Consider the following 21,322-nt stretch of genomic DNA (forward strand, 5'->3'; position numbering starts at 1 on the left):
CTATCCACAACTGGCACGCGGATTGCTGCAATAACACAGGGTAGATGAGTCCTTTGCCACGATTAAGTTAGCATAGTGTATTTGACTTACATTGCTTGTGTTCAAGTGGAGGAGAATGAAAGGAACGCAGTAGTATCGTGGCCTATCCAAACACACGTGGCAGGTAAGTTTCCAGAGCAACCTCACTGTAAAATGTTGTTGTTTAGTGCTACACGTACTCGACAAGAGGTGATGGAATGAGGACCAAGCACACAGCGAGCGCGTAGACAAGTTTCCACAGCGACGAGCGTCTCCGACCTGCAGGCACGCAAATAGTTTGTTAATAGTGTTCTACACACACAGAAGTGTACATGAAACTCGTACCGAGTTCATCCCAGCAACGCCAACCGAAAAACAAGTACAGCGGTGTAGGGAGAAACTTGGCCATCTTGTGCTTCAGGAAGAATTTCCGCCACACGTAGAACGTGTAATGTCGATTGTCTGCCAACATGAACTTGTGCACGGGGCTAAAGCGGTATATGACCCCGATGGTCACTACAGCCACAAAAATCATGAAGAGAGCACCTCGCAACGAGCCAGCATTCCGGCGGACCGAGCCGAAGAATCTCTTGAGATTGCGAGGCGCGATGAGGCTGAGTCCGAAGCCAGATGCTGCCACTACAATGAAGTACAGCACCTGGGCTCCATGGAACGTCATCTCGTGATTGGCTTTATCCCCTGCACAGGAAGACCAACAACATAATCAGTGACATCCCTGTAACTAGCAGCAAAGTAGACTCTGGGTAGCCAGGGTTGATCTGCTTCCATGCTTACCCACAACGATGCCACCGTTCGTCAACAGGAAGCCGACAAAGCCTGCCACGATGATGACGAACGGCCACACGATCAGAAGAATGGACGGGAGATTGGAGATCAAGACGCTGATGAAGTTGAGGAACACGCGAAGAGAGCTGCACAAAAAGTTCAGTGACGTTAAGCATTCTGGGCTGCGCAGTATCTGCATAGCCATTCTACCTGTGTGTGACAATGGACGCAGTGCCACTGACGCTGACATCCTCTCTCAATGATCTGCCGTGATGGTCCATTTCAGCAAAAGATTCTTATCAGGCGAACCAGGGCCAGGTTACGTACCCGTAGATGAATTTTGAGTGAGCAAGCTCCACACAGCGAACCACAACAGTGCCAGCCACAAAGACCACCCAGACGATGTTCGTCTGACGGAAAAGCACCGCCACCGCTCCACTCTATAAGAAGCCGAAACATCTAACGTCAAACATGCGTACTAATACGAAAGAGAGTGCTTGCGAAACGCACCAAGGCGCTGAGCATGAAGCTTCCTCTCGCTGGTGGATACTGCAACAGGTCCACCCTCTCCGCCAGCAGCGCCATCAATAGCACAAAGAACGTCGCCCCTCCGTCCGTGTAAAACAAGAAGGTAAAAAAAAATAGCGGTGGGAGCACTGCAATGCGCAGTGCATGCAGAAGTGCATGGGGGTCTAGTGGCGCCACGTGGTGTCTGATCGACGCGCACAGTACGACGTTCCCCACCGCAAATAACACGTTCACACTTCGCAGTACTGCTACAGAGCAGAAGTCGTCCGTATTGAACGTCGAAGCAAGTTTTGCGTACAGCGTTGACACTAAATACAGTCCGGGAAATGTTGTGATCTTGGGGTCCCATTCATCTAGTGAAGGCCACAAGTTAGCCAAGTAGGACATGAACGTAAAGCCCGGACCACATTGCACCGAATCGTCCTTCACAGTACTTCTGGGCTTGTGAGATATGGAAAATCTCGTCCTGTCGGTAGGAAGAGAAATCAAAATGGTCCGAAGCGAGAGAAGAGAATGACGCGGATCAGCTTACCATGTAGGGGTCAGGAGCTGTTCTGTTTACTGTTATGAGTAGACAAGAGAATAGCAGGCCTGTGGCGGCAGCCACGGGGAGAATGGGGGCGGGGGAGTGCGGCAGGACGGCGACGGAGCCGCCAGCAGCAGCGATCGTCATGGCACTTGATCACGGACACTTTTTTCTATTGTTAAGGCTACGTGCACCACATGAAACATATGACGACAGCTGTCCTCCGACCTAACAAAAATACAGATGAGCCCTTCGGTAGTCATATCGTCGGGAACCATCTTTTAGTTATTCCCTTAGCTGAGGGCATTCTTGTTGCGGGGTGGCTCAGCCAGGTGTATGGTACATTTACAGAAGCCAAAACAAACGCACGCTACCATTCCTTGCGTTTGCAGTCCTCCCAGAGTCTCTCTTTCAACCCGCACCATGCTCACCAATGCTCATCGCTTGCAAATTTACCAGCATCATGCCACCCACCCCAACCTATCACAACAACATCAAGCCGAGTGGGCTCATTCAACTTTGTCGGGGTTCCGAAAATGTTATTTTTATTAAATATTATTTTTTATTCTGTAGTAAAATAATTTATTTGCGAGCTCCCATTTCAAAATCAAATAATTTATTCCGCGCTCTCTCCAGGCAATAACCTTTAACCGAGCTCGATGGAGCCCTACGGACCAGCGGTCCAGCTGAACCGCAATCTTCAATTGATCTGCCGCGCTCTTGCCCTCTCATTTTGATGGTTGGTCGCTGAGACTCCGCGAGAGCCACCTGCTGTAACGCTGCCACAGTCCGGAAGCTTGTGCGTGGTGAGGCTCCTAACAACTAGACGAGTATCAGCTCACTGTATATTGCACAATAGCACCAATAATTTTTGCACCAGTGGTGCTCCAAACACTTAAAGTTAGTTGTATTGTTGTTTTGCCAGTCTCAATAAAAATAACATTTTCGGAACCTCTGGTTGCAGCAGCGCCATCTCAAGGAGCAATTACTACGCTATTGAAACGTTAGAAGGCATCATATTTTGTTAAGTTTTCAAGACACTACTCGATTACTATGCGTATGAATAAAGTGAGCCAGAAGAGGAAGTCCCCATCACCGAGCTGCAATGCTGTCACGCCTACATGCGTCCGATCCGATGTCGGTGACGGAACTGTCGAACCCACCAGATGAGAGTGTGTACGACGGCTGCATTGATTGAGAGTTCTGCGAAGTTGAGGTGGAGGGCGTTCCCGCGAGTAATAACTCGATGAATGCCTCCGAGAATACTGGAGGCGAGGAAAAGAATTATTATGTAGAGCTCAATTCTGCGGATAGTGAGAAGCACCCTAAAGTGGACCGCATTCGAGCAGATTTAGCGGGCGAAGTGAGCAGGGGCTTAGAGCGATGTGTTGGACATTGATGTAAGAGCCAGCCAACAGACAGGCGACCGGAAGCCAGACCCCCAAGGACCTTTACGCAAGTGTCGAGTCGACAATGTTGAAGGTACGACATTTTGACTTGGTTTCACTATTGGGACCAATCAGATCGAGTGCAGGCGCGTGTCTTTTCAGGTTATTGTGTAGTGTGCATGTAGAATCCAGCTAAAAAAACTTCTTTGGATATATTTCTTACTTTCACTTCTACCTTCTGCCGAGCAAGTGCCAAACCAACAGGTTTTGAGCCCAATGGTCAACAACTCAGACGCAGACGCTGCTACGGAGGCAGTCCCCGCCTCCCCCGCCGCCCACGAAAGGGGCGAAGAGCATCACGAATAGAAGGTCACGCCGGACGCTGGAGCGCTCGCGGCTCTCATCACTAAGCTCACGGCCAAAGTGGACAGCTTAGAGCGGTCGCTGGAGACGCACCAGCAGCGTGCGGCCGTCACGCCACCCGGTGCGGGGGCTGGGCTGGGCCAGAGCGTGTACCGTCAGGCACTGCAGCACGAAGGCAGCTTCGGCATGCAGCGCATGCAGCTGCATGAGCTCGGCGCGTCGAGCTTTGGCATGGGTGCGCAGACGCCTGGGGTGTATGGTGGTCTTGGTGCTGGGCAACAAGCAGGAGGCACACCGCTCCAGGTCCAAGAAGCAGTTCAACAGACGCCACAGCAGCAGCAACCAGCTGCGCAGTACCAAGCACATCGACCTTCGCCGCTGCATCTCAACGAGAGAGTGCCGCCTGCCAAGGATGCGAAGTTCTTCATGCGAAACTTTGACGGCAGCGAGGTCTACAAGGGATTTGGGAGCGGCTTCGAGCAGTGGGCGCTGCTGTTCATTGAGCAGATCGAGATGGCGGAGCAGGCGTGTGGCTACGCCTGGCCTGAGCGCTACAAGGTGAACAAGTTCGGCCAGCACCTACGTGGTAAAGCTGAGCTCTTCTTCCAGCAGCACATCATGCGCTGGTGGGCCACGCAGCCGACGCTCTGGTTTGTGATGGATCAGATGCACTTGTCGTTCAAGCGGGCGCTCTCGACGCAACAAAGAATGAAGCTCTTTGGCGCGAAGAAGGACCCGTCGCGATCGTGGAATGAGCACTTCTTGTACTTGAATGCTCTCATGATGGCAACGAACGCGTCACCAACGCTAGTGCTGGAGAACATCGTCAAGTACGCGGATCCGAACTTGAGGCACGCCTTGATGGCCAAGTGTGACATCACGCGACCGGATCCTCTCCAACAAGCGAACGAACTGGTCGTTTGGGCACAGATGATGACCAATGAAGATCGAGCGCCAAAGCATCTTGGTAAGGAAGTCGTGAGCGCAGTGGCTGAGTCCCAAGAGGAAACACGGCAATACCACAAGTGCAAAAAGGCTGGACACCTGAAGAAGAACTGCCCGGATCGTTCCGCTGGAAGCAACAAGGACCAGCCAGTAAAGTTCGCACTTGCCGCCGGTAACGACTTAAAGTCCGTGGAAGCTACGAGCTGGATTTTGGACAGCGGTACCAGCCGACATCTTGTCAATGATCCTGCGCTACTGGCTAACGTAGTGCAGTGCTCTGATGAGGACACATGCATGTTACCGGATGGTCGAACGATGGACGTAGCCAAGAAAGGATCGGTGATTTTGATAGCTATTGTCGACGAAGTCGCGGCTGAGGTGGAGCTCAGTGAGGTCTACTACGCCCCGAAACTCGCGCAGACCCTGATTTCATACGGACGGCTGATAGCGAAGGGATGCTCTCTCTCCAAGCGTAACGGAAAGTTGGCGCTGATGAAAAGCAACGAAGTGGTATTCTATGTCGACGTAAAGCACAACCTGCTTGTGGCTAGACTTGAATCGGTAGCTACGAACAATGCTAAGATGGAGCAGCTGATCATGAACGTGGTGGACACGAGTACGGACACAGCCTCGCCGGTCACACGTTGATGGGCTTCCATGCATGTTTCGGTCACTTGGCGTTGGACACCGGCAAATGACCCCGCATCCGGCATCAAGATATCGAATCGTGACCGTAAGCCCTGCATGGTTTGTGCTGAGGGTAAACAGACTCGAGCGAATCAACCGACTAAGGGTAACGGGGAACATGCACCGATCGACAAAGTCGGAGGAGTCATCTGCAGTGACCTGAAGGGTCCCATGACGCCACTTGACGGCCAAGGTAACCGCTACATGGTTAACTTCGTGGACCACAAGTCGAGCTACTGCAAGGTGTTCACGGCAAAGAAGAAGAACCTGGCTGCAAAGAAGTTCGAGGACTTTCTTGTCGAGTTCGAAAAACGGTTCGACGTTCGCGTGCATGTTCTCCGCACGGACGGTGGAGGAGAGTCCCGAAACGTGGATCTCTTCTGCAAAGAAAACGGAGTGGCTCGTCAGGTGTCAGAAGTCGGTAATCAAGCTGCAAAAGGCAAGGCGGAGCGCATGCATCGCACGGTTCTCAACATGGCTCGTTGCATGGTGTTCGGTGCACGATTGTCGCTGAACTTCTGGGGTGACGCCGCTGAGTACGCGACGTACGTGCTGAACCGGAGCTCGTCACGCGCTAACGAGGATCGGAAGTCGCCACTCGAAGTGCTGACTGGCGATGCACCAAACCTTTGCGACATTGTCATGTTTGGATCAAAGTGCTCTGTGTTTCGTGACCCTGGAAAGCGCGCCATGAAGAAGAGGGCGTGTGAGGGCGTCGTCGTCGGCAAGGACGAGTTGACCAAGGTGTACAAGGTGTATTTGCCCTCGGAGAGCAAGGTGATCGTCACGAGGCATGTGCAGAACATCCGCGCGTTGGAGGAGAAATCCGATGTGAAGACACCGGCCGCTCAATCTCCCACGACAACGACGCCACCGGCACCACGTTCCACACCACGAAGATCTCGTCGCTCACGCCGCAAGTCGTGCCGCCGTGCTGAAGCTGAAGGAGACGTGGAGGTTGACGAGTCGAGGCTGAACACTGAACCTGTGGCTTTGACCGTATCCGAAGTTGAGGATGTCAATTCCCACGCTGATGACCCGGAACCGAAGAACTACAGGCAGGCGCGGAAGTACGCCGAGAGCGCGCTTTGGGGGGCAGCTGAAAAGGAAGAACTTGAAGCTCTCCAGGCGAATAACACGTGGAAGCTGGTCAAGTCCGAGCCTGGAAGCATTCGCTTGCATACTAAGTGGGTGTACAAGAAGAAACGAACAGGCACGGGTTTGATCGAGCGGTACAAGGCTCGACTAGTCGCCTGTGACAACGAGCAAAAGTCCGGCGTTAACTTCTTTCTCGTGTTTGCGGCTGTGATTACCATGACTGGTGTCAAGTTCATCTTCGTCATGGCGATCATATGGAAGGTACCTGCCAGACACAGCGACGTTCTAAACGCGTATGTAAAGGCGAAAACGGAGGAGGGATATCGAGATTTTGCTGCTCGTCCCCGACGGACTCGTTATCACGGAGGAAGAGCTGAAGACGCTCGGAGCTGAGAGCGTGGATGAAGTTGGCCTACTTCTTGGTCAGAGCCTTTGCGGTCTGAAACAAGCAGGACGCCTTTGGCATGAGCACCTTCATCGCGAACTGGTCAAGCTTGGGTTCATCCAGGGCATTACGGACGCGTGTCGGTACTTCAAGGCTGACAGCGGCGGAAAACGGTCGTCGGAACGTACGTGGATGACCTGCTGGTTACTGGCACGGACGAGAACAGGGTTTACCAGTTCTTCGCTGACATATCCGTCCTGGAGCTCAAGGATCTCGATGTTGCCAGTAATTTTCTTGGTATGCGCGTGCAGTACGATGAGCTCAGTGGTTACAGGTTTGACCATGAGGCTGTAATCGTCGAGATGCTCATCAAGTTTGGATTGGACAAAGCAAATTCGGTGCAATCGCCGATCGGAGGAGAAGACGCGGCAGAGTCAGATTTGGCAGAACTACTTCCGCACACGGCAAAGGAGACCGCGTCAGCAGGGCCGACGGTGACAAATTTCCAGTCACTGGTGGGGAGTTTGCTATGGATTGCGAGATGCACACGTCCTGACATTATGTTCGCTGCACACTGTGCAACGCGACGGGCTCATACGCCAACGATGGCGGATTGGAAGCTGGCTAAGCGCATCGCCAGGTACCTGAGTGGCACCCGATCGCACAAGATGGAAATGTCTGGCGACGATACTGCTAAAAGGCTACCACTACGATTGCGCTCGTATACGGACGCCGACTTTGCAGCCGACAAGAGCGACCGCAAGTCTGTGAGTGCGGCAATCATCCAAGTAAACGGAATGACTGTGTCATGGCAGTGCAAGAAGCAGAGCTCCGTGGCACTACCGACGACCGAGGCGGAGTACGTCGCTGCGATAGTGGATGTTCAGGAGCTACTCGGGCTGAAGGAGCTACCGGGTGAGCTGGATATCGCCACCAAGTTGCCTATGGCCATGCTGATGGACAACCAAGCGACTATCGTGCAAGTGCAGAGCGAAACAAGCTCGGCCAAGGCGAAGCACGTGGACGTCAAGCTCAAGTTCATCCAAGACTGCGCCAAGAAGGGCGTCGTGGTGCCAGAATATGTGGCTAACGCAGAAATGCTTGCCGACCTGCTGACGAAGGCGCTACCGGCGCCACGGGTGAAGGAGCTACGGGAGAAGATCGGACTCGTCGACATCGAGTGATTCAGGAACCCCGAGGCTCTGGGGAGGAGTGTTTTCCATTGATGTAAGAGCCAGCCAACAGACAGGCGACACGGAAGCCAGACCCCCAAGGACCTTTACGCAAGTGTCGAGTCGACAATGTTGAAGGTACGACATTTTGACTTGGTTTCACTATTGGGACCAATCAGATCGAGTGCAGGCGCGTGTCTTTTCAGGTTATTGTGTAGTGTGCATGTAGAATCCAGCTAAAAAACTTCTTTGTATATATTTCTTACTATCACTTCTACCTTCTGCCGAGCCAATGTAGAGCTCAATTCTGCGGATAGTGAGGAACACCCTAAAGTGGACCACAAAGCTGCTTATTCGAGCAGATTTAGCGGGCGAAGTGAACAGGGGCTTAGAGCGATGCAGAGTAATGCAGAGAGGGCTGCGAGAAGAGCTAAGCATGAATGAAGGGTGCAATCACCAAGTGACGTGCTGCACAATAGTGACTTTCCCACTTCGGGAACCGATATTTTATTCTTGGCTGAGGGTATTCCATGAGCAGGGATTACTACCGAAGGGTTCATCTGAAGTGTGTTTCATAGCAAGCACCAAATTGGATCAGAGGTCTATGCAGCAAATATAATACATAAAGCTACAAACTGTACATTCCTCCCTCCCAGCCACACACGCGGAATCCGCAGGGACCTCCACGATGCCAAGAGGCAAGAAACCGTCTGGTGAGGAGATTGAACGGGTAAAAGCGCACTATAAGGATGGAAAAGCAAGCGCTGGATAGCACGAGAGATTGACCGAAGTCCGAACGCTGTCTGCAACGTAATGAAAGCTCCTAATCGTGCAAAACTTCACAAACGACTCGGAAGGCGACCATATCCGACCAAGAGCCTGGTCCGACAAGTTGTTCGACTCGTTACTGTAAAACAACTATCGTCTAAGCGTATTTCGGAGGCGATTGGTCAGGTTCTACGACCCAGTACCGTCCGTAAGATACTAAGCTCAACAAAAATTGCCAAGTGGATCAAGCGGAAACCGGCTCCGGCCATCAAGCCTCATCACAAGGTGGCTCGGGCGGCCTTTGCCGCCAAATTCCTGAGTAAACCGCGCATCTGGCGTCGAGTAATCTTTAGTGATGAAAAGAATTTCAACTTGGATGGCCCGGACGGCTACCCGTACTACTGGCACGGCGTCCGGAACGACCAAGAAGTCTTCTCGAAGCGGGCAAGCGGTGGAGGAAGTGTCATGGTGTGGGCGGGTATGAATCACTATGGGAAGACCGAGATCGCGTTCCTTGAGGGAAGGCAGAACTCTGCCTGCTACACTAGTACGCTAGATACGTACTTGGTTCCTTTCCTGGAAAACCTTCGTCAAAAACATGGCGCTCGGATGCCTATTTTCCAGCAAGATAATGCCTCTGTTTACAAATCTAGGTTCACAAAAGCCCACATTGAGGTCCTTGGAATCAGGAAACTAAAGTGGCCTGCCAAAAGCCCCGATTGAAATCCAATTGAGAATGTCTGGGGCCAACTAGCGTGGACGGTCTACGAAGGAGGACGTCAATTCGACACCAGGGACGAGTTGAAGGCTCAGATCAAACGAAGCTGGGCCGCAATTCAGCAGAGCTATCTACAAGATCTCGTCAAAGGTATGACAACGCGAATGGCGCAAGTAGCTTTCAAAAATGGAAGTGCTATTGATAAATATAACAACTTCTAGGTGGTGTCCCAATAGATAAGAACACCCCCTAAAATGGCAATTTCACTTTAGAATTTGCAATACGTACATTTTTTTAAAGATGGTTACTGCTACTTATTAGACATAAGGCAGTGTTTCTTGTACCGAACGACACAATCTAACTCCTCGTATTGTGAGAACAGCTTGAAAAAATCTAGTGTCCCTATAATTAATAGCAGCACTGTACATGTACCAAGATGACTTTGAAGTCACTGTAAGGAAAAGCACCGCGCAAATGGTCATACGATAGCTGTTGCCAGAGAGCAACGCACGTATCCCTGTACACTGTACAGTGTACAGTACTTTGAGCCAGAAATGGTGATGGGTACTGAGTCAGAGTACCCGTCACTGAGGGGTTAGGGCCGTTCTTAGCCAAAAACAGCTCATTCAATCAAGTCTCCTGAAGCACTCAGTCCACATCAGCAACCAACCATCCCCTGTCAATCTATCGCCATGTCCTCCTCCTCCGTTATGTCTCCTCGTTTGCCTTCACCTACGGCACCTCCAAGAACCAATACATCTGACGGCGGCATTCCCGCGACTACATCGACTATTGGTGATGTCATGTACAACGGTACCGTGAATCTAGAGGAAGCCGAATCGTCATTTGGAGCTAAACAACTTCGCACAGAGTGTTACCTTCGGCAGCTACGTATCGTTAAAAAGGGCCCGGACGCCAACGACCACAACTCAAAGTGATACATCGCAGCTATAAGCTAATATTAGATGTCAACCACCCCTCCTTCAACCTTAGCCACTAAGGCCATCCACTAGTTTTAAGTTTGTTCTTAGCCGAATCAAGCACAACAAGTACCATGACAGGGACTATGTGCACATTATTTTCAAAATAATGTGCACACTGTGCAAGTTCATGCACAGTATCTACATAGTCTCGAGATATAAACACTGCGACGATGGGAAAGTCTTATTTGTAATAGCCATATGCAGATCAGTTTTGTGAGCAGAACAACGCCGACTTGAAGCGAAAAAGTGGGTGAAAAGAGAGTGAATGTCTTCCTTTCGAGAGCACGCGTTTTTTCGCTAAGTTCAAGAAGAAACACAATTCGAGCCAAATCTTGGAGTCATATCAAAGAGTTATATATTATATGAATGCTACCAGAGCTCTACCCTGACTATCCTGAGGCATCACTAGTTGCACCTCCAGCAGCAGCAGAATCATGAATCGCGAGGAGATTGTGGCAGAGGTATCTGTAACGAAAGAACTGCATTGCTGGTCTGGTGTTTCCTTCGACACCGTGTGGCCGTTCGTCACCAAGACGTGCCTCCAAAAACAGAAGAATGTAAACGCCGCAGTTGTAGTTGTCGAGTTGGGGAATCCATTCAAACACTTCAAACCGGAAGCGCTTAGGAGAGGGTAAAGCTGGCAGCCGCGACAGGATCTCCTCCTTTAAGTACACCTTCAATTGATTGACGCGATCAGCCGTTTCTTGAGGATCATAGATAATCACTTGACCTGTCCGGACATTAACCAGAAAAGCACACCAGTGGTTTTGGCCGAAAAAAATTGTAGAGAAGAAGTACAGACTCTTTGTTGGTGTCGTTGTCTCCCTCAAAGCAGCCTCCACTTTCCCCCACACATCATTGTTCTTGATCGACTCCACATCATATACCGGAAATCTAACCACGTAGGCTGGTAGTGCAAACACTTGTGCCGTAGCTTTATTCCGTACTGATATAGTCCTTATTGTACGATCAATACAAGCACATTCCAACCACTTCCTACCACATAGCGTTGTCAGCGCAGCGTCTTCACTAAGCATACCCACGTCTTTGAGTCCCTTTTTCACCGCTTCCTTAGCAAGAAGATCTTTTGTCCAGACCGAACTATCTGGCTTCCATGCATCTAAGTCAAGTGAATCGATCCATTTAATGGCTTCATCCACATCATCCATTTTGTTCCAATGCGGTGTGCCAACAACGCATCGACTTCAGCGTCGAAACGTTATACACCGTTCGCCCCACAGAAACAGAGACACCATACTCATGCATTTGCTTTTCATGATCGCTAAACCAACGATTCTGAAACAGCGCGACCTGTGTAATACACGTATCTAGCACTCTTAGCGGCAGCACCGTCATTATGCGCTCCTCTGCTGTTGGGGGCTTGTTTCTCCTTCTCCCACACGGTAACCTTGGGCTTCTTCGTCTGCAAAAAAGTCAACGCACGTAGGCTAGCAGCGTATTTGCTGTATGGAGCCTTAACCCGCAACCGCTTCAAGAAGAAGAGCTACAGAAGGGGTTTCACCATTAGCAATAGCATTCACACGCTGAGTAGTTCCTCGCATTGCTTCGCGGTTTTCCTTTCTTCTGGCAGCTTGTGTAATCTTCGGGCGCCCTGACTTTCTTACAGTTGTCGAAATTCTCCACAGTGGCATGGTTGAAGCACGCGTCTCTTCCTTTGATTCCTCGCTTTCCTCCTCGCGTTCATTTAACACCTCGTTGCCTTCACGGCGCTCAAAATGAGTCTGCCCAGTCTGACTCTCGTGCACATTTACTGATGGGATTACAGGCTGAGACTGATCACCATTCTGGGAATTAGTGGAAAGGTCTCTTGAGCGAGCTGAGTTGGATGCAAGTGGTCCGCATCGACGCCTTCCATGAAGGATAGAAGAGCGGCGCCAGTCGGTGATAGTTGCATGTCATGATTGTCGTCAACGCTGATCCCCTCATAGCTCAGTTCATCAGTGTTAATGGCGCGATCAATCTCAGATTGGTTTCCAGTCTCAGACTGTGCATCATTATTAGCATGTGTACCACGCTCAGGATGTAAGACAGTACTGGCTTGTGAGTCACTGTCGGGCTCTGGTAAACTTGGTGATGTACTTCGAGGATGTTCCGATTCGGGCTGTCGAAGTAACGGACAATTGCCAGCCTTCACCGCTTCTAAGACCTGGACCATGGAAGCCGTCAAGGTAGCGTGAGCTGTGGTACCCCACTGACAACCAATTTCAGCAATTTGCTTTCCGATGACTTGCAGCTCTCTAAACTTCTCGTTCTGGCTCTTGGTACGAGTTGTTGAGGGGGTCTTGATGTCGCGAATCTCGAAAGCTTCCTCAACGTCCTCAACAAGTGTCACTTTGCTCTTCAGTTTACGGTAGTTCTTGAGTAACCATCGAGGGTGAGTAATACTCTTTGGCAACAAGCGATCGCAGTCGGTTTCTTTCCGATAATAGATGATGTGGCGGCATGGTAACAAGTGCGTCATTCGAAAGATGCACGAGCATGTCCACGCTTCAGTACTAATCATGTACTCTTCCAGAATGTCATCGGTTTTGTTTTCATCGTCATACTGCATCATAATGTATGGCCCCACTGGATAGTACTGGTACTTGGTAGTTGGTAGAATCGCAAACTCGTACTGCTGCGTGACTAATTCAACTGCATGTCGGGATATCAAATTCAACAGCATATTTAGTTCCTCATCATAGTCCGAGTTCACAGCGACACCAATGCGATTAATGCTCCGCTCCCATGAACGCTCGTTGACGGTCTGCCAAAATAAAATAGCAACCACGCATTCATCTAGAGTAGTAGAGCGATTAACTAGCGATTTCAGCTTCTGCCAACTTGATTCTAGCCTAATCAAACGAAAAAAATTAACATACGAGTGAGTGATTAATTTGTAGTAACATCAGCTCACGGCTCACCTGTTATTGGTTTGGTTCCCCAAGTGCGGGATGTTGCCGCGATATATCGAGCTCCACTGTTCCTTACAGGTTGTCCAGTTGTCGTCAAAATACGAAAACCACAACTGCTGCTTCTCTTCCAAACGTAACAGGATCTTCATGGCTGCCAACACCTTATCGTAACCAGCCTCCGTTGGAGCGCTCACTAGTAGTTGTATCAGTCTTTCATTTCATTCTTCGTCCACGACCCAAAGTTGAACCTCTCCTTAGCAACCTCCTCTTGTAGATACTTTACCACATGAAAGTGGCAGAGCAAAACTCGCGCTTTTGGAAACTGTTCTTTTAGTACTGCGAGCTCTGTGAAATCTTTATCAATGATAATGACGGCGACAGAATCAAAAGAGGGGCAGCCTTCTTTAAACTGCTCACACGCAGTGCGCAAGGTTTCTTTCCTCTCGTTTTCAACGAGACAATGCTGTACAGTCACGGAAACGTACACAGTTTCAAACTGGTTACAAATTGTTGCACAAGCTAGAATTTGCACCGAACACCAACCTGTACATGTTGACCCTTGCCAAGATCGTCGTGGATCATAAAGCTAAATAGCTTGTAGTTTGAGCTATTCGTGTCATGCGTTGCATCGATCAATAGGACTTCTGGAAAGCTCTCGAACATAGTCCGCATATGACTCGACTGGAGTGAAATACACTCCACAACTCCCTAGTAATACATTACAACAATGTTAGTAAGCTATGCCATGATTGACTAATAAAACCCAACATCTACCGCTTGGTTCGTGTACACCCGTGCCAAATTCCCCTTTTCGGACGTAAAGTCCTCAAGGATGCTATTTATGTGTTCTTCCATGGTCGGAAAATCGTAGCTTTCCCGCTTGAGCCTAGCCAGAAGGTTGTGTACGTCCTTCATCTCTGGCTGCACCGAAGAATTCTCGACAATGTATTCAAGGATACGTTTCCGGTTAGCTCCTTCACGATGAAGCACGCGCACGCCATCCACGACTTTGTCGTCTGAAACTTGCCTCGCTTCGTGGTATGTCTGGTAAGCGACTGGATCAACGTCGTGATTGTGGGTCGTTACTTGTTTGGTGATACAGACTGCCCAGTCACCAGACAGACGAACACAAGCATTAATCTGCAGTATACAAATAATAGCAGGTATTGTTAAAGTGAGCTCTTCATGCAGCATGTCTAGATAATTAAACCTGAGCTTTGCATTCAATGCGCCTTAAATATTGGTTAGGACGCCCGCCGCGACGACCTCTCCCCGTCCTCGGTGACCCCGAATGCGTACACACGTACGTTTTATTGTAGAACTTCGGTTCGGCAGGAATTTCATCACAATACGAGTTGGATTCTTTGATTTTGGCGTTGCGTGTACTTGCAGGAGTTGCAGTTCGCACAGAATATACCTGCATGCACAAAATGATATGTACAACACAATAAGAAACTGTGCACAGTTTGAAGTTGGAAAGAAGTCTAAAATGGGTGCCCAACCTGGTAGGTGCGCTTGCTGTAGGCCTTGATATAAGCTTCCAGTAACTCCCAAGTGTCAAACGATCGCCTATCGAGCGGGGGGACCGAAACCAACTCATCACGTGCTGTTACTCCTCCGCCATCTTCGTCGGAATCTCTCCCGCTGCTTGAGTTGTTGTCCTCGTACGCGTCCTCATCGACTGGATCGACATCCGCTTGACTCCGAGTTGCATCGCGACGTTGGCTGGGCTGCTCCGAATCTGAAGAATCGTCTGAAGACAGTGCACGGTCCCTGCTTGAAACATACCGCCTCCTCCTTGAGCGAGCACTCCGTGCTTTTCCTCGCTTTCGCCGTGGCGTCTTCTCGTAGGAGGCCTCGCTCTCACTTTCGCTTCCGGTAATACCGGCGCGGGACCTCTCGTGCGTTCTGCGAGCTTCGCGCTGGGGCATCGCGAAGATTGATGCAGTACAGGCGTTGGCACGGGGGCTCTTTTCGCGACTGAGAGGGAAATTTATCGGCCACTCATCCCGCAGAATGGTTGTCGCTGCCTCCAGCTGGTGCGTTTAGGGAATGCGTGATAGCTCCCTTTTTATTACTGTGATTTTCTGCTCTTTATTAACTGTGCACGTAGCCACTCTCAAAGTACCATCCACCTTAACTCTCATCCACTTGCAAGAAATCGGCTAAGAGCGGTCCTTAGCATCTTTCTGTAGAAGCAAATCATTGTTGAACATGGGTGGACACTTGGTGTACTTTCCTGGCGACGACTGCTTCGAACTTCGAGTCGAAGTTGGGTTAGCGTGCGCCTTATTGAACAACCGTTGCAGCTACAGGAAGAAGTACTTAAAAATGCCAGCTGCAGCCTGGGCTATCTCAAAAGCTTGCACCCACACAACCAGGTACGAAACGTTCTTTTCCTTTGCGGGACCCTTGAACAAATCCACCTCAAATTAGACAAAACCTCATCTCTTTCTTGGACCCATTCCCACGTCTTTCACACATCTTTCTGTTTAAGGAGTGAAACCGCCGTGTACTCAAATAACACCGTCACAAAGCGTCCACACCGACTTAGGGAGCCAACCTCAAACAACTAAAAACGGAAGCTTTTCCAACCACAATCCAAGCTTCCAGCTCGAGCAGCAGCCCCGGTAGCGATGCCGGCACGTCCTGCGAGCGCTAAAGCCTCCTCCGCTCCCAGCTCGACTTCCTCCAGCCCTGGCCATACTGCCACCACGTCCAGCGGCTTCTCTTCCAGTCACCACCACAAAAGCCACAGCGGCTGGCACAATGCCTCGCTGAACCAGAACGCGGACAACGGCGGGTCTCCCAGTAGCTCCGGCACTCCGGACGAGGACATCCGCTCCAAACCCACTCGTCCGTCCAGCGCTGGCTCACAAAGCAGTGCGACGTCTTCTGCCTCCGGCCACAAGCCAATGGAAAACGAGAACCCTCAGTCCAGTAGGAACCAGCTCCCCTCGCTCTCGTCAGGCAGCGCGGCGCTGCTTCAACTTCGAGACCGACAACACAACAGTAGTAACTCGCCTCCTGCGTCTTCGATGAGGAATGGAGAAGCCTCAGGTCCGCAAAAACTTCCACCACACAGCGTAGCCAATGCCGGAAGCTCCAATCCAAACCAGTTGCATTCATTCCGTCGTGTGAGAGAGGAGGGTAACCCTCTAATACCCGATGAAGACATGGAGGAGGACGACGTGGACGATATCGAGGACGACGAACCGTCGACGCCGCCCTCGCCCAGCGATCAGAGGGACGTCCGTATCATGTTCCACGGTCGCGAGATCTTTGCAGAAGACCTAATAGGCCTCCGTGTCGCTAAGACTTTCGCTGGGCACGGGCGATTTCTAGGCCAGGTGGTCAAATTTGACAAGAGAGTGTCGCTGTATACAGTCGTATACGCCGACGGCGACGCAGAAGACCTGACAGTGGACGGCACACTGCAGATCTTGATCCAGGACGAGATCGAACGTGCAGATCCGGCGCAACCGCCGCCGTCCATCTCTCTGCTGCTAATGAAGGGCGAGGATGGAGCAACCCCCGCTAGTCCGGACACTGGGGACTTCATGATGGCTCCTTTCCCCGCAGCTGCACCACGTCGCACACTTATCCAAGTGAGCGAACGGGAGGCGCAGTTCGTCATCAGTTTGTTTGAGAACCACGCACTCCCCACACTGGTACGTCAAGGTTGGCGTGTACAGACAAACTCTGGACGGGGCGAGACACGCTTCATTTCTCCTAGTGGAGAGATCTTCCCGTCACCTTTGGATGTTGTGGGGCATATTGCGACGGACAACGAGCTCCTGACCGCGTGCTTCCCTGCTAATGTCCACTCCGCTATCTTATCTCTACTGCCTCGGGAAGCCGCACCTAGTTCAGCGGGGTTTAACGATACAGGTAGTAACCACAGCAGTACCGGAAGTGCATCCAGGAAACGAGCAGCCTCCGACTCTCCCCAGTTTGATGGGAAACGTACACGACAGACCCGTGATGATTCATTCGGAGGGACTGCAATCCCCATACATGGACGGATGAGACGAAGTGCAGACACTGCACAATACCGACCTGAAGATCTGGATCGTCGTGCTGAAGCCGCCAGTCGACTCGCTGCTTATCGCGGCCAGGGAATGGGAGGACGCATTCGAATTTCTGGAGATCGGTTTGTTGGTGGTGAGACAACAAGTGAAGCGCGTATTCAAGCCCCTCCTGAGTTACGAGGATACCGACGCCCTTCGAGCCGAGACCCAACCATGGAGAACTCGTACTCTTATCGTTGGTCGGGTCCTGATCGTGTGGAGTCTGCGGAGTATGCTCGTCGCTTTGCCGATTCGCCGGGTTGGCGCGAACGAGGTGATGCGTTCGTGTCGGATCGCCAGCTGGAAGCTCACCCTCGCAATCGAATTCGAGCTGAAGGACGCTACATGCATCGATTAAGTGCACGGAACCTGGACGTGGCGGAAGGTGCTGCAGCTTCAGGGACGCCTACAAGTTATTATCGGGACTCGACGGGGTCTTCACCCGGCGGCCAAGCCAGCCCCGCGACGAACGGTCTCGCATATCCTCAATACCCTGTCATGCGAGCAAGAACTGGTGTGTCTCGCATTCAACGCGAAACTGCGAGCTTCATGTCTCCTAGTGATACTCTAGGTACAAGCGCAGCATTCTCAATGGTGGACGTCGACCGCATCTCCACGTCGCGACCTGGCAGTGCTCATTCTGAACAACCGCGTGGCCGCTCTCCGCGACAAAGTGAAGCCCAGCAAGCGTATCTTCAGCACCATCGTCATACGAACAGCGACCAAAGCTACCAACTTCAGCGGAATGGAAGCCACTACGGTGCAGAGCCGACTAGTGAGGCTCAGAAGGAGCAGAGTAGCTCGAATACGACCGGTACGGCCAGTACTGCCAGTCAACAGCCACATGAGTAGCATCACGCAAATTAAAACGCAAAAGTATCTACGGTATTGCACTCGTGTTTTATCCTTACTTATTTTTTTCTAACCGCGGTGAACGTGGTAAAACTCGAGATTTCTCTGTTTCTCTTCATGTATAGCGACAGTCTTGGCGTCGTTCAGAGCAGCGATGACCTCGGAGATGCGTGTGAACTTCCATTCAATCAACTTTCTGGCTACCACTCGTAGTCGTCGAGTAAATGAAGTCTCGCCATGGTCGCGAGTATATTGCCGACATAGATTAGTGATCATAAGCACCAAGCGGGTGTGAACCTCAGACAAATGAGCAGCCGAGTCGCCCTCGACTACCACTTTGCCACTAACCAAGTTCCGTTGCCAATGAGTTTTAATGAAGGCCGCTGCTCGTTCGACATCTTGCAGCCATTGAGGTTTCACTTCAGTTGTATCCAGATTCTTCACAGCAGCATGTTTGCCGGTGAGAACGCGTGCTCGGTAGTGAGCCAGACGAGCAAACTCCCCCACCTCGTTCAAGTCGAGATCGGCAAATCCAGGCTCTCGACCACATGTCGCGATGAAGTTATCTGCTCTCGGTAAGTTGAGGGGGTATATGTCCAACAAGCTCGTACTGGAGGATTGAGTGAGGGTTTGTTCTTCATCGCTAGAAATCTTCTCAACACCCGCAGACGCAGGGCGCTCGGCGCGCTTGACTCGAAGACGTCTGGCATAAACTAAATTAGAAACTTTGTGTAAGTTCGTGAGCGAAGATACTTACTTGACAACGCTGGTCCTTCGTTTCATCGGTGAGAGCTCGTCGAATTCGCTGGACTTCTTTGCAGAAGCGGTGAGCTTGACATTTTCGCAGCGTTCTTCGATCAAAGACACCTTCTGGTCACCCTGAAACTGTTGATTCTCTTCGGCAGATGATGCATTGTTGCTCGATCCTGTCCTTCTAGCAGGCTTCGTACGCTTCACGTTTTGGAGGTTACGATCGCTGGTACGCGGCTTTCTCGTTGGGGACTGAGACGTGGATGAAAGTGCAGATACCTTTCCACGGAAGGCGGTGCGAGTTGGGATTCGAGACTGTCGAGCGGGTGATGTCAGATGTGGTTTTGGCTTTTTCTTCTGCTCTTTTAGTTTAGCTCGAGTTCCGGAAGTCGAATCTGGAGAGACAGGCTTTGGTGGTGGATGCAGCATAGCCCAGTGATGTCTCCAACAGCGTGCTATTCGACCAGCAGGTCCATCCACCCATGCGAACACTACTCGATACATTGCTGGAAACGAAGTGAAATACACAGCACGAAGCCGATAAAAGTTAGGGTCTCCAAAACAATCGCGAATACCAGCATCGTTTCCATCTCCGCGCCGAAACCACTGACTTAGCGTCCAAGCAACCGATCTGCACAAATCCAGGTGAACCGTAGGTCCTTGAGGACCTACAAATGCTAACAGCGACAGAAGATAGCGATACCGAAAGCGGTTGGATGGTTCGATCTGTTTTTCGACGTCGGCTGCCAGTGCTTGAGCGTAAAAGTCGGCTGCAAACACATAAAGCTCTGCGTCAAACAACCGATCTGCCATGGCATCCCAACAGCGCGCGTCAGGTTTCGTGGGATCACCACGGTCATTTGAAGGCAGCATATTCCATTTCTTCCACCAGAAATGAGCCATGTTAGGCGATTGAAGCTGTTCATACGACCGAGCCTAATGAACAAGAAGCAAATGTTGATTATATGAGAAACAAGAAAAAAACAGTAAATATGCAGCTTACAATGATACTGATGGCAACCGAAGTCGATAAAGGCAGAGGCATCGCTCGGTAAACGGTCTACTTATTAAACGTAAGTTCCTTGATTACACGAGAGCACAGCTGATCTGATCGATCAGAAACGTACCAGCATACAGTCGATGCTTGCCTTGAGTTCTTGAGCAGCTTTTAGAAGCTGTGCGATATGGAGCATCACCATTTTATACGACGTCGTAGTTGGTGTCGATATCTCTAACACGCTTCGCAGCGCAATTGTTGCCTCTATATAATTCTCACTTCGCAAGCATTCCCTGCGTACAATGGCAGTCAGTGTGTTTTTAGAAGTTACAAAAACTGTAATAAGTTGCAGGACTAAAACCTTGCGTAGGTTATCGCACTATCAGCTACTCTCGCAGTATCGCTACCGTCCGTGGTCTCATCGTTATCATCGTTCTCCGAGCCCGATTCGTTCTCCTTGACTATTTCATTGATAACACCAGCGACGTTGACGAGGTCCATGTTGCTCCAGCCAGAACAGTTTCTGATAGATTTTTTACAAGGCACCTTCGAAACCGTAGTTCTATTTGTTGACGGAGCCCTGTGGACTAGCTACTCCACGTGGTTGCAGACAGAATGAACCCATTTAACAGTAATTAAGCAAGCGTAGCACACAGCAAGGACAAGCTCAGCGTAGTGTCTTCCGAAATGTGGTGTATTGACCTTTATGTCGCCACCCGTTTTAGGCGCAAGCACCAGTTGGATCGACTGTACTCGACAGAAACTACCTCTAGGCCATGCACCTGCGCCACTAGCGCTTCAAGCTCCCCACTGCGATACACATGACAGTACCGTTCATAAACGACCCATCGCTTTTCGCGGTCAACCTTTCCGTGCGATCCGGAAGCGCTGTCTTCCTTTTCCTCCTCCTTGGCATACTTTTGCTGAAGCTTCCACTCTACCATGACGTCTTGCTTTTCAAACCGACGTTTCGAGCGCTCGTCTTGCTCGAACGCCCACGCCACAATTAACACCTCACCACCAATTCGCACCATCCGTGCCAGCTCACTACAAAGCAATATTCACTCCAATCAGTATCCCGTCATTTCAACAAGTACGAAAAACTATCAACCCCTCCCTACCTAATAAGTGTTCCTCCGTCGAAATATGATGCACCACAGCAATCGATAATGCTGCATCGAATGCTCCTGTCCGTAATGGAACCTTCAATGCATCGCAGCCCAACAAGTTGCTGAATTGATCAGGCCCAGTCAGTGCAACAAGTTCCCACTTCCATCAATAATCCTTAAGGTAGCGCTTACCTGGCACTTGGAGCTCCCGCATGCATCAAGGGGATACTGCGATCGACTCCAATCATGCACAGCGAAGGGGTC

General features: G+C 50.7%; 4 protein-coding genes across 4 annotated transcripts; 1 reads left to right on the forward strand and 3 right to left on the reverse strand.

The window, feature by feature from the left end:
• Nucleotides 1-142: 142 nt before the first annotated feature.
• Nucleotides 143-2,005, reverse strand: PITG_03060 (alpha-1,2-glucosyltransferase, putative; the record flags this gene model as incomplete). The annotated part of the gene is made up of 8 exons (XM_002906115.1): nt 143-185; nt 219-297; nt 364-717; nt 814-950; nt 1,132-1,244; nt 1,315-1,685; nt 1,747-1,798; nt 1,865-2,005. 8 exons carry the CDS (start codon nt 2,003-2,005, stop codon nt 143-145), a joined length of 1,290 nt encoding a protein of 429 aa, XP_002906161.1.
• A 14,451-nt stretch (nt 2,006-16,456) lies between these two features.
• Nucleotides 16,457-18,202, forward strand: PITG_03061 (uncharacterized protein; the record flags this gene model as incomplete). Its single annotated transcript, XM_002906116.1, has 1 exon — nt 16,457-18,202. The coding sequence occupies one exon, from the start codon at nt 16,457-16,459 to the stop codon at nt 18,200-18,202; it is 1,746 nt and encodes a 581-aa protein (XP_002906162.1).
• Nucleotides 18,203-18,271: 69 nt separating this feature from the next.
• Nucleotides 18,272-20,151, reverse strand: PITG_03062 (uncharacterized protein; the record flags this gene model as incomplete). Its single annotated transcript, XM_002906117.1, has 4 exons — nt 18,272-18,905; nt 18,960-19,267; nt 19,625-19,888; nt 20,080-20,151. The coding sequence occupies 4 exons, from the start codon at nt 20,149-20,151 to the stop codon at nt 18,272-18,274; spliced, it is 1,278 nt and encodes a 425-aa protein (XP_002906163.1).
• A 502-nt stretch (nt 20,152-20,653) lies between these two features.
• On the reverse strand, nt 20,654-21,127 carry PITG_03063 (uncharacterized protein; the record flags this gene model as incomplete). The annotated part of the gene is made up of 2 exons (XM_002906118.1): nt 20,654-20,996; nt 21,108-21,127. The coding sequence occupies 2 exons, from the start codon at nt 21,125-21,127 to the stop codon at nt 20,654-20,656; spliced, it is 363 nt and encodes a 120-aa protein (XP_002906164.1).
• Nucleotides 21,128-21,322: the final 195 nt, after the last annotated feature.

The sequence above is a fragment of the Phytophthora infestans genome, genomic scaffold, assembly GCF_000142945.1.
Source record: "Phytophthora infestans T30-4 supercont1.4 genomic scaffold, whole genome shotgun sequence".
In the NCBI taxonomy this organism is placed as follows: domain Eukaryota; phylum Oomycota; class Peronosporomycetes; order Peronosporales; family Peronosporaceae; genus Phytophthora; species Phytophthora infestans.